At 38.9% G+C, this 12,967-nt stretch overlaps 2 protein-coding genes across 10 annotated transcripts in view; both read right to left on the bottom strand.

Annotated features, from left to right (window-relative positions):
* LOC109195563 (tripartite motif-containing protein 16) overlaps positions 1–12,967 on the bottom strand; it is a 1,176,058-nt gene that overhangs the window by 307,577 nt on the left and 855,514 nt on the right. The gene's annotated exons all lie outside the window — the stretch shown is intronic.
* LOC100694831 (piggyBac transposable element-derived protein 4) lies at positions 996–11,117 on the bottom strand. 9 transcript variants are annotated; one of them, XM_013266740.3, is made up of 7 exons: positions 10,948–11,115; positions 8,514–8,778; positions 7,722–7,899; positions 7,360–7,589; positions 3,407–3,615; positions 2,935–3,112; positions 996–1,214 (listed from the first exon to the last, which is right to left on the bottom strand). In XM_013266740.3, exons 2-7 carry the CDS (start codon positions 8,761–8,763, stop codon positions 1,078–1,080), a joined length of 1,182 nt encoding a protein of 393 aa, XP_013122194.1. In that variant the 5' UTR covers positions 8,764–8,778; positions 10,948–11,115; the 3' UTR covers positions 996–1,077. The 9 variants fall into 9 exon arrangements, 8 of the variants coding, with proteins under 8 accessions (XP_013122194.1, XP_025756118.1, XP_005464443.1 ...); XR_002057136.2 differs by lacking the exons at positions 996–1,214; positions 2,935–3,112 and adding an exon at positions 3,955–4,117 and having other exon boundaries at positions 3,478–3,615; positions 6,093–7,589; positions 10,948–11,117; XM_025900332.1 differs by lacking the exons at positions 996–1,214; positions 2,935–3,112 and adding an exon at positions 3,955–4,100 and having other exon boundaries at positions 3,478–3,615; positions 6,093–7,589; positions 10,948–11,117.

The raw sequence follows: 12,967 nt of genomic DNA, 5'->3' as shown, positions 1-12,967 counted from the left end.
TAGGGAGGATGGTGTAGGTTTAAATTTATTAGATTGATCAGTGTTGCTGAACTATAAAATGTTTTGGGTGCAGTGTATTTTTTGCATACAGGTATAACAGAATAGCTTCAGTCTCTTGTTTTTTAAAACTTGAGTATGAACTTATACAAAATGCAGCAAGATATTTATAAAAAACATTTTTATTGATTACAAAATACGCTATATCGGATTCATATCGGTATCGCCAGATATCCAAATTTATGATATCGGAATCAGTATCGGACATTAAAAAGTGGTATCGTGCCAGCTCTACTCCAAACCATCAACATGTCTTTTAGTCCCCATTCCCAAAAGACTGCTCAAAGAAGTCCTACCATTAATTAATGCTTCAGTCTAAAATATTATCTAATAATCGGCAATGTACCAGAGGCCTTCAAGTTGATGATTAAACCATCTCTTGACCCAGATGTTTCAGCTGATTAAAGGCAAATTTGCAAAATTTCCTTTTATCTCAAAAATTTGTGAAAGAGTAGTTGTAAAACCGCTAACCCAAATGGCAAATATTCATTGAAATGATGTCATAATAGTATCAGACAATTCAGTTGAATCAACATTGAAATCTGACATAGATTTTACATCACTTTTACATCCTCTGTTAATATTGGATCAGTGTTGAATTTTAGCATTGATTTTATATCAGTTATTACCCTCAGTTAATAATGAATCAATGTTGAATTCCGGTGTTGATTTTCCACCACTTTTGTACCCTTGGTTAATATTGTAACAACAATAAAATCATGATTAAAACAGGACTTAATAGGTATTTCCATCAATCCTAGACCACAGAAAACTACCATCAACACTTAAACCTGTGATAAAGACAATTGTGTTTGATCTAAAAAGAGGATATCCATTATATGTTGAACATTATTCTACAATTTATCATGTCTATATCAATAGCCCTATAAAATTAAGCACTGGGCATTATGTGATTAAAAAAAATGACAATAGACATATTTGTATCAATAAAAAAAACTATTTATTTTATAAAAAAAGATTTATTGTTAAATGTATTAGTTAGAAGTCATTGTTCTTAGTTTACTCCGGGATGGGGCTGGATATCGGGCGTCCTGCACCACCCATCCGATCGGGAGCATAGCGGAGCCATTTCTGCACTGCTTGGGCGAAGGCAAACTCAGAAACTGCATTTACCCCCACCTGCTGAGTCAGGCCATCTAGGACAAAAACAAACAAGCAAAAAAAGAAAGAGAAAAAAAGAAAGGCTTAATTAGAGCTTAAATATGAACAACCTCTTGTCAAAAGCAGGGAGAAAGCCTATAAACCAGCGTTCCCCAACCCCCGGGCCACGGACCGGTACCGAAGGCCCGGGTGTGAAATTTATGGTTAGGGTTTAGTGTTAGTCTTTTTTTTTTAATCCTTAACTCCGTTTCCCTGGGTCTGTTGTAGTTGTGTCTCTTATTTTGAAAGAAATATTTACACGTTCCCATAGTGACCAGAGAGCATTAAGGGGCGGAGAGGAGGATGTTACTCTCAATGTTGTTGCCGCATTTCAGGAGGACGCTGCTAATAAAGTTGCACAGTTTTACTGTGAATTTGCTGAATTTTATTATGATATTTACAAAATACCACAGTTTTTGTCTTGGTCATATCATTTTAATTTGTTGTATTTATCCACGACACCTTGAAGGCCGGTCCGTGAAAATATTGTCTGACATTAAACCAGTGCGTGGCACAAAAAAGGTTGGGGACCGCTGGTATAAACTACTAGGCTGATTAACATGAAAGTCACAAGGCTGAAATCAGCAAGCTGCTGTCTCACTTTGTTCACCGGTGTGCGATATTCCATGATCTGGTTGGCTGCAGGACCAAACATGGGACCTGAAATTACACAGTGTCCTAAGCATTTTCCTGTATTCCTCAGACAACGAGGACTGGGCAAGCCACAACTATCACCTTGCCATGGTTAAGGTAGAAATAAGTCTGCCAAATTTATTATTTTTTTGCTTCCAAGGTGCCAGACTACTTTGTTTTGTTCGTAGTAATAGTTTCCGGTCTTTCAACATTCTTTGGAGGTTGGCTGCTTTTTTGCTAATTTTCATCCCAGTGCTTGTATCTCATCATTTTCAGAGAAATCTCAAGAGCTTGGGAAAAAAAATCGAGACTTCTTTACATTTCTTGAAGGCGTTTCACCTCTTATCCAAGAAGCTTCTTCAGTTCTAAAACTAAATAGTTGAGAGTCCCAAATACTTAAACCCTGGTGACAGCAGTCCTTTAAGAGGGTCAAGAACCCACTAATGATCATGTATCACATCACATGAAAGGTGACTTTTTCAAGGTGTGAAAAAGGGTGTGGGTCATTATCAGCAGAGGTTTCAGGTGAAGCTATTGTGAGACCTTGCCTCACCCTATTATGTGACCTATTGAGATCAGCTAACGTGAGATGTAGGTGGGCTTTAAGATGCCTGTGAAGAGATTTCAAGAAACTGAGTGTTATTAGCTGAAAGCTCAGCATGGTGGCTTGGCTTGTCCAAAGAAATTTTTGGTTGTCTCTCCAATTCAGCGGTCCCAAATACATAATTAAACTATGAAGCTGAATCATGAAAAATGCCAGTGTGATGGACATAAAACTATATTTTTGTACCAACAAGGTGATTCCCACAGAGCTATTAGCTGAAAATTTGGCATGTCTTTCATTGTGTCCCATGTGTCCTTAAAAAAAAAGAGAAGAAACTGAACAAATGGAGGACAAAAGAAGTGGAAGACCTAAAACACTATCTCCAGGTTAACAGGACATAAAAGTCATGTTCTTAAAAAGAGGAAAAAAATCTAGCAAAGACCTGACACAGGAAATGACAGATGCATCTAGCACTTCAATTGATCCACTCCATTGGTTCACTGAAGGCTCATAAAACTACAATAAACAATAAAACTTACCAAAGATGCACTTGCAGAGCACTGTTTCTTTAAATGCCCTTTTTTGCTTGGTCTGGTCCTTATTTTTTCTGCCAGTCCAGTTAAGTCCAGAAGCCAGCTCATTTGTAATGGCATAGGCTAGTATACGACGGACTCGCACCTCCAGTGTGGTCCCTCCAATCAAAGAAAAGCGTCTCACCTATCAAAATATTTTTAAAAATTGAATTATTGTGACTTATGTTTTAAATGTGTATGAATATGCTTGTGAGTTGATATGAAATAATTGAAAGAGACAGTGTTTTTTTCCCAAAGCCTAATTTTCCAGAGATAATAGGAATTAACCAAAATATTTCCTATTTGTTGGATCTCCCAATGATAGCATGCTGATGTATATTCAAGCAGGACAGCAGCAAACAATTTTAAGCGGTTGAACCAAATTGGACAATTTATTAAGTTCTGAGTTACAAAAGTTACATAAGCTTTAAGAACTTACCATTGTTTTATTTGCTTCTGGTAACTGCAGAGTTGCCTCTGCATTGTTCAGCTCATCCATATTATGTAAAGGCAAATCCAGAGGCAAAATCCCAGCATCAACAGGTTCACTGCTGCAGGATTGACGGAAGGCTCTGAACTCCTCACGGAGGTCCCTGACTTCTCTGGTCAGCTCTGTCACCATAGTTATCAGTTTTTGGAAGGCTGCATCTGTTAAAAAGAACAATAGAACTGGCTTGTGATAAACCGGATAAGCATTGTGATGAGAAAAAACAATGATATCCATAAGTTATGGCTTCACATTTTGATTTCAAGTTTAAGTAGTTCAATCAGCTCAAATTGTTTACAAGTTTATCCCTTTCGCATGTAGATGAAATCCTATGTAAAATTTCAAAGTACAACATTTTCGAATTTGCCTTTTAAAAGTTGCCTCACAGAGTCTCTGGAATCTAAAAAATCAAAATAAGATGATATTTAATAATATAAATTAGTGTTTCAATGGTAAAATTACAATGAAATTGTGATGAAACTAATTTTATCACAGCATACTTTCATTATCAAAGGCATTCAACGCAGACTATTTGCTGGGGAGGTTGCATAGTTGTGTAGGTTGGTGTGTTGGGCTGGAGCGGCGAAAGGAGCCGGTAGCTGACCGGGGCATCGTGATGGTTGCTAGTAGTGGGTTGGGAGGCAGACTGCAAAGTGGTGGAGGCTGTTTAGAAAAATGTTTAAAAAATGAAAGCTTACATAAAATTTATCTACAAAGGTTCATTTCCTCACACACACTAAACATTACAATATACAATACCTGGGGGATTCGGTCATCTACAGAGGAATTTCCTATTTGGTGACTTTTTGTCAGGTTTCAGAGCCCATCACAGTACAGAGATGGCTTTTAGTGAAGGTCACAAATGATCTTCTTTCGTCCCTGACAGTGGACTCATGTCCTGCCAGACCTCAGTGCAGCATTCAATACTATTGGCCATAGTATTTTATTACAGTGATTAGAGCAGGCTGTAGTTATTTAACTTACTTAAACAACTACAGCGCTTCAGTGTTTTGAATTCCATCTCTCTAAAAGACTCCAATTTGTTTGTGTAAATGGAGAGTTCCACAGGGTTCTGTGCTAGGGCCAATTCTGTTTACATGCTTCCTATAGGCAATATCATTAGAAGGCAAAGATGGCATATCGCACACCAATTTGTTAAACTGCAGGAATGTGTTAAAGACATAAAGACCTAGATGGCCTCACATTTTCTGCTGCTCAATTCATATAAAGCTGAGGTTACTGTACTTGCCCCTTAAAATCTTAGGAATTTGGTACCTAACCAGATTATTACTGTGGATGGTATTACCTTGGCCTCTAGTAGCACTGAGGAATCTTGAAGGTATTTTCAAAGAGTATATGTCCTTCAATTAAATATTAGGGCTGGATTGCGTGACCCTTAATCTTGCCTTAGTTATTCTGCAATATGCAGTTAGGCTACCGGGGGTTTCCATGATGCACTTTCTTTTTCACTCACTCTGTATTGTTGTGGAGTCTTTATCTTACAATATAAAGCACCTTGAGGCAACAGTTACTATGATTTGGCACTATACAAATAAAATTGAATTGATTTGTTTTTTTCTTGGTCGTTGTTGTATGTATGCCTTGGGGCCTCCATTGTCTTAATTAAATTAAATAGTATCAATTAAATGTATCTTTAGACATTATTTATTAGTTTAATGATGTGAATTTGTTACAAAGTTTGATTAATTTTCAGCTAACTCCAAGTCTGCCAGAGATTTTTTTTTTAGGGTAAAGAAAGTTATCATAGCAACTATCAACTAAAACGCAGAAGCAGATACTGTGATCACAAGTTTGTACTTTAAAGCAAAATTTGAGGCTGATCGAGTTAACTTCAAGTTCAAACCTGGGTTTTCAGTATTATGAAGGGCATTCACATACGCTGATATGGTAACTTGTGGAACTAATCCAGGCCTACAGACCAATCTGTTCTTTGGTCTACAGATGGTAAGAGGGTTCAAAGTTGTTCCGTGATCTCCCATAGAACAAGTCTGCTACAGCTTATCCTTGTATTTTTACATGCTGTGTGAAATGTGCCATTTCAGCTGGCTACATAATTATAACCTTCATTTCCCAAATTTCAATATGTAATAAGTTCTTAGCAACTAAGAAATGGGTAAAGTACAATAAGCCCAAAAAACAGATTTTTATAAAGATGTAATTTTCTATATACAAAACTTTTTATAGCTGTATGCCTCAAAATTATAAATGGAGAAAGAAAATGGTCACAGAATCCTTTTGAAGCTCTCGAAATTTATTGCTAGTGTGTTTATAGCTTCATTTTTGAGATGCAATCATTTTTAAATGTATTAACAGCATTAAAAACTAAAACAAAATGCACATGTGAAACATTTGCAAAGTTACTATACACACACACACACACACACACACACACACACATATAGAGAAGCATAAAGTCAAACTTTAATTTTCACTATCCTTAAAGGAGCTGTGATACAGCTTGTGACAGTTCCTGTCAACGATAACACACAGAGCCACTCTACATGCCTCACACATGAAGGGAGTGCACTTCCGACACAGTTTGCACTTCCTTCGCCCCTTTGACGCTTTATTGTGGCCAGATGCCCCCTCAACAATGGCAACAGGGATGTGCTGATACCTCTCTGGGACTGATTGTAGGGGCACCCCACAGAGCTCAGCTATCAGCTGTTCCAGGAAGGCCTGGTGCTTCACCGGCTGCTCCTCCAGTCTGCCACACAGCTCCTTGCTGAGTAAGTAGCTGTTTGTTACAGCAATGTCAATGAAATGATACAGCACCATCACATACCATGCCCTGCTCTTTCTCCATGAGGAATAGGAGCCAATCAGCTGGTCTGACAGGTCAGCTTCCCCCATAAAGCTGTTGTAGTCTTTCACAGCCGATGGCACCGGCACCTCGACTACTCTGCGTTTTCCACCAACCTTACACATCCTTTTCAGAGTGTCCCCTGAGAAGGCAGTGTGCATGGTGGAGCACACACTCACCTCCCTTGTGTCCATCCACTTGATGAAAATGAGGGCTCCCTCTCTGATCCACCTGACTGTCCCTCTTGGAGATTCTTTGGTCATGGCATTAACTTTGGTTTTTGGGGTGCCGATTCTCGTGTCCCGAAATGTGCCGCATGCTCCGAACCCCAGGTCATGAAGGTGGCGGAACAGTGCTGGGCTGGTATAAAACTTATCACAGTAAAGGTGATATCCAGATCCCAGGCAGTTTTTGTTGATGAGTGACACCACTGCATCAAATGACAGTCCCCTCCTGGTTGCCAGAATGGACTTCCTTGTATAAACCTTGAAGTCAAAAGTGTACCCCGTATTGTCAGACAACACAAAAAATTTTATCCACCTCTTTTTTTGCTTATTCTTTATGTTTTTCTTTAGGGCAGTTTTGGCTTTGGTTGGTACCATGCGCTCATCCACAGAGAGGTTTTTCTGGGGATGGTACACCGCTTTGCAGGCTACACGCAAACTGTCATACAGGGGGCGTATTCTGTGCAGGCAGTCATAATCATCGGTGCCTTTTTTGCGGTCGTTGAGTTCATCTTCAGCAGGGTCACTCATATGAATGTTCCAGGTGATGAGGAGGAACCGGGTTCTCGACATTACCTTGCTAGGATACGGCATATAAAAGATGGAACTGGCACGCCAAAAATCCTTGATATTTGGCAGCTTCAGAATCCACATGTACAGTGTCAGGCCAATGTAGCGATAGAGTTCAGCCTCTGTGAGCTCAGCCCATTTGAATTTTTTACCTGCAGCAATATTTTTTGCTGCATTTTTGTTTGTGTTTGCACACAGTGTTTTGACAGCGGCCCAGTTAAAATACATCTTGAAGAGCTTAGATGGAGATGGATTGGTCAGATACTCTGAAAGAGGTAGTTGGATACCTGGCTTTCTCGTGGGAAGGAAATGTGGCAGGGGGTGTGGCAAGTTGTCGGGGTCCTTTTCACTTTTCCAGGCAGCTGCATCAACAGAGAGTGGCTCTGACCTAGAGCGCTTGGCTTTGTTTGCTGAAGGCCAACTCCTCTGACTCCTTAATCTTCTTCTGCCTCCATCCAGAGTAGTGGCGGTCTCGGTTTCTTCTTCCTCTTCCTCCTCCTCATAATCATCATCATCACTTCACACAAAGAAGTTGAACAGTGTTAGAAGCGTTCACCATGAGAATAATATAATGATGTATATTTAATGCTGTATAGATTTTATTTTCTCTAACTCAGAAACAAACAATATTTCATAAATGTATACATACGTGTCGTAGTACGGATACATTTCTTCACTCAAGTCAGCTTCATCGTCACTATCGGCAGAGTCGAGCCCAGAGGAGTGGACAGAAAACCCATCTTCGTCCGGCGCTGTTACGGAGTCAGAATCTTCGCGTTTGACGGGTCCATTTTCTTCTAGTTTGATAATATCGTGTGTGTGCGGGCCTGTGGGAGAGTGTAAGAAGTCTGTGGTAAGTGTGGGCTGTACATTTCTAATGCTGCGTTTCACATCTCTCAGATGGGACGTTACTCAACAGTTGGTGTGTTGCAGATGTAAATTTGGCAAGTCCCAAAGAGTTGATTCGGATTCACCTGGATGATTGCGCATGCATCAACACATAAATTTGAGAAAGCTAAGCCAAATTCCGAATTGTTCAGAAAGGCACCATATGTGTGTTTGTGAAAGAGCACAAGATAAAAGGAGAGGGAGAGTGCATCTGTGAACAGAGAACAACAAAAAAAAAGTAGGTTTTGCACTTGAAGGTCTGCTTGGGTCCCAATGATGTAAATTTTTGTCATAACACAATGAGCAGAAGGGACCGTGCCTGCTGGCTCAATATTTTGTCAAAACCGTATAAGTGTAGTCAGTATATTTCACACACTGTTGTAAACAGTGAAAAAGCATTCTCGGGTTAGGTTGTTAAGGTGAGCCTGACTATGAGCCTGGGCTCAACCTCAACCCAGGGGTTAAACAAGAGGTAAATGCACTATATATCCACTACATGATCCTACATCAATCATATTTTTTCCCTATTAAGACTGTTTTAAGTTTTATATACCTGTGCAGTGTAAGTCTTCCTCATGTTTCCAGATGTTATCCAGCACTCTGAACCGCTCTTTCCCAGTCCAGACGAAGATTTCTTCAGACTCCTGCTTCACTATAACCTGCGCTATTTCCTGACTGGTGCAGACTTCCTCCTGTTCCTCTTTAATCTGTGGAAGTTCTGGACCATCCTCGCTCAGACCAAAGTTCCCCTCCTGGTTATAGACCTGCGGGTCATTCAGACTCTCCTCTTCCTCACACTTCATATTGCTGTAGGGGATCTTAAAGGATAAGGGGACATAACAAGAAGGTTACTAGTATGATGACAGATCTGACGGCACATCTGAGGAAATATTTTCTAGCAAGCCTGTACACTGTGAGCATGTTGCTCACATATGTGAGTGAAATTTAGAGCGTACAAATGGGACAAATGTTTAAGAGCACCTCTGTGAGTGATTCAAGTTATGACACTTTTATTGACAAAGTTCAGAGTGCACAACATTCAGGTGGCTGCTGCCAGCTTCATTTAAGCCAGTTTGATTTTCACTGTTGTATGTTCAAATAAAACAACAGTGACTACATGAATTAAAATGTATATTTAGATTAAAGCAAATGGTAACAATTTTTCAACCATTATTGAAAAAAAAAAAAGAATAGAAGAGTAGTAAAACAACGCATAAGAACAGACGGTGACACAATGTAACTTGATACAGGGTTCTCTCTGGGTAATAACAGAGACTTTGAAGAACACACACAGATTTTTTATTTTTTTAAAGAAGAATAATGAGGTATTTGTAATAACTAAACTGTAACTATACAAAGGTGATTGTCCTCTGTGTCTGCCTGAGGGATTTTCCTCTTCATTTACAAGTTGCTGCTCTTAGCACAGAAAGTACCAGCCAGTACTGACCCTCAGTGAACCACCATATGTATACGTTTGTCAAAATCATAACAAACATATACCAAGCTCCTGTCCCATAGCCGTCTTTATTATTGATAATTTGATAATGATAATTTTACTTTTCTATTCCATTATTATTATTATTATTATTATTATTATGATGTCTGTGTGTCTAATCAAATTAATTTAATTTTCAATTACATTTTATTTTATTCATATACCACCAAACCACAATAACAGTTGTCTCAAGGGACTTTATATACTGACCCTACCATTCTGGCAACAGTGGGAAGGGAAAACTTAGTAGCCTGATGATCTGGGAAAGAAAGCTACTGGATTATGTTTCACCTCTAATCCTATAAACTTTTCCAGTTCTAAGGCCAAACGGTTGAGAGTCCCAGGTATTTAAAACCTAGTGGGAGGTGTCCCTTAAGAGGATCGTTGACCCACTTTAGGGACTATTTAAGTGGGTCAATGATCATGGACAAGCCAAGGTGTGGAAAAAAAAGGGTATGGGTCATTATCATTAGAGATTTTGTGTGAAAGCATTGGGAGACCCTGGCTCAGCCCTTCATGTGCCTACTGAAATCACCTCACCGGTTTAGACAAAGATAGTCGTTTACCCCACATATCCAGATCACAATACAACCCCTTCACACGTGTGTGACACGCGCGCGCACACACACACACACACAAATGATGAAATGTAAATTATGTAACTGGGTAAAAACAAATGTTTTTTCTCTTTTTCTACGTCTTTTCCGTTTCCGTGCTTTGTCTCCACACTACTTCCTGTTATTGGGGGAGCGCGGAGCCGTTTTTGAAGGCCACGAATCAAAATAAACCGCGGTGGAAAGAAGATTGCTACGAACCATGCTTAAAAGCAGCTCAAAAGAAAAAGGACGGTATAGAGACAGATTGCGTCCGGGTGCAAAGAGACAGTACTTGCAAAACATAGAGTGCAATGGAAATGTGGACCCGTATGAAATACGGCAACGGAGTAGAAATCCCGAAGACCTACTGTCATTGACTTACCCTGATCACACTGTACATTCACTCAGTCTCTGGCATGTTTACACAACGAAGGCACACAGTCCCTTGGCCTTACAGATCTACAGCTGCACTGTGTAAAGTATCTAAATGCTGCAAGTCCGCAGCGATCTGAGCAAAAGCAAATGCAAAAACTGAGCGGGAGGGGCTGCTATTGTGTGTGTATATGGATAATAGCAAACACTGAAATAAATTTTGCACGCAGCAGTGAATTTTGTTCGCTAAAAGTTAGCCTTTCTTCGTTCAAAATAAATGTCCTCAAAATGCAACACGTTTGCTGGCAAATTCTTTTTACGTGCGCTCAGAATAGTGGCACAAAAATAACACCATAAAAAAGACGGTGAGTAAATCTAAAAACATATGTTCGCTTTTCTTTAAAACTCGCGCCTTTGTGCTCAAGCGTTCTTTTTTACCAGTGGTCGTCGTTCGTAAATCCTGCAGGGAAAGACGTAGGATACACGTTTCGTAGTGGATCTTTTCACATCACAGTTTTACATACCTGTTATCTCGGATATCCAATAGTCTGCATTCACGGATGATTTCTTCACTCGAGCTTTAATAAGGTTTTAGATTTCATCGCCTGCTGCACGAAGTCTCTCCGTAAATTCTACTGTGCCGAGCAGCGATAACATCCTGTCACTTCCGTTTTTCTTCTTCTTCGTCATTGTGTTTCCGGCAGGCTAGTCGGTAATGTGTACTAGCGCCCTCCCACTGATTCAAGTTAAGCACGGTCTCATTTTAGATCGTGGGTCCCATTAAGCACACTTTGATCTTAAGTGGGGCAGACCAGTGATACTATGCTTTCTATCACTATTTAAGTTGATGGTGTTCGGGGCCGGGGCAAGAGGGGGAACGCCCGCTTAAATCAAACTTTTAGAAGTTGAGAAAGAAAATAATAGATTACCCCAAAACTGAATATGGGCTTTATTTACAAAGGTAGCTGAAAAATCCACTGGAAAAGGACAAATGAGATTATAGGTTTCATGTCTTGTTAGTTGTTTCCCTCCGTGCTCTGTACGCAGGCTGCCCCACTCACCCCAGCACTGTTAGTATGCAAATCACCGAGTGTCAGGTTTCTTAATAGGCAGAGCAGAGCAAAATTATGCAGCCAATCTCTGTCGTCACAATGTAACTGACAGTGAATTATTTTAATGTTTTAATTTTGTATTTGTTTGAAATATTTTTTAATTTTTCCTTTAGTTGCGTGACTTTGTTTTAAACTTGGTGGAGTGTGGAAGTAACGCTCAACACGGACAGCTGTGCCTAAAGTGCATGGACCGCGGGTTTTGACTCATCTTGCCACCGCCTTCAAGCTGGACTCAAGTATATAAAGAACACATGTGAAAGTATTGTGGTTAAGCTAAATGCAATTTATCAACCTACCTTTAAGGTGAAGCGCAACTGTGACGAACGGTTACGGCAGGCAATGATGTGCGTTTAATGTGACTCTGTTAATTTGAGTTTCCATGAAATGAATGTCTTATTTTATTCATACTTTATTTTGCAAATTTATCTAAGAATTAGGCCATTTAATTAAGATAGATTTTATGTTGTTGGTTGTAAAGATCTGGATGGAGATTTTTTTTATTCTGTATTTCTATTTTTCGGTTTTATTTTTCAAGACTTGGTTTATTGCCTTTTTCTTTGTAACTTGGCCTACTTTTTAAAGTTTTGTTAATATTTACATTTCTCTCTGCCCCCTCATATATGCCTGTCTAGAACCGGCCCAGATGGTGTTACTGATCTGAAAAAGTAAATAGTAAATCACCGTTTCATACTCCTAAAGAAACCAAGCAGTAACTGTCTGCGGATTTTGCAAAAACTTATTTGATACTCTTCTGCAGTAGAGTCCGAAAATAACATGATCCTGAGAATGAGTTTGTCTTCTATGCTTTGTAAGGTGACCTTGAGTATTAGAAAGGTGCCCACAAATAAAGTGTAATAATAATAATAATAATTTATTATTATTATTATTACAACAGAGTACTGTGTGAGAAATTAATCTTAAAATAGGTTCTGAATTTAAATAAAACATTAAAGACGGCAGAACAATGATTTCATATTTTAGGCTCTAATTTTAAGCTCTAAGATAAAGACTAACCGAATTTCACCTGTGTAACATAAAACCACTGTCTTTGAGTAAGACTTGGCTTTTTCAATGTAGTCGAGATCTCTGTATCACCCTTCAAATTAATGCAGGCTATTGGTTTAGTCTTCTGAGGTGAATAAATTCTAAAATATCAGTGAATTTATTTCATACTTATATTCTTTTTTCTGATGATCAAAACCCCAATTTTGAATATGCACAGACTCTTTTCAATCCATGTATCATTAATTCTTTAATTTTTTAATGGACAATGAAACCAGGTCTCGTAAACCAGACAAATTAAATTTTAAAATTAAATTTGTTCCAGCTGCCCTTTTTTCCATTTCATATTTTTGATCCAAATCTAAAATTGAAATAATAAAAACAAGTACTATTTCCTTTTTGATAGGCAATTCAAATTCAAAAAATATAT

This window comes from Oreochromis niloticus, linkage group LG18 (genome assembly GCF_001858045.2).
Source record: "Oreochromis niloticus isolate F11D_XX linkage group LG18, O_niloticus_UMD_NMBU, whole genome shotgun sequence".
Classification (NCBI taxonomy): domain Eukaryota; kingdom Metazoa; phylum Chordata; class Actinopteri; order Cichliformes; family Cichlidae; genus Oreochromis; species Oreochromis niloticus.
This window is presented reverse-complemented; position numbering and strand designations above follow the sequence as displayed.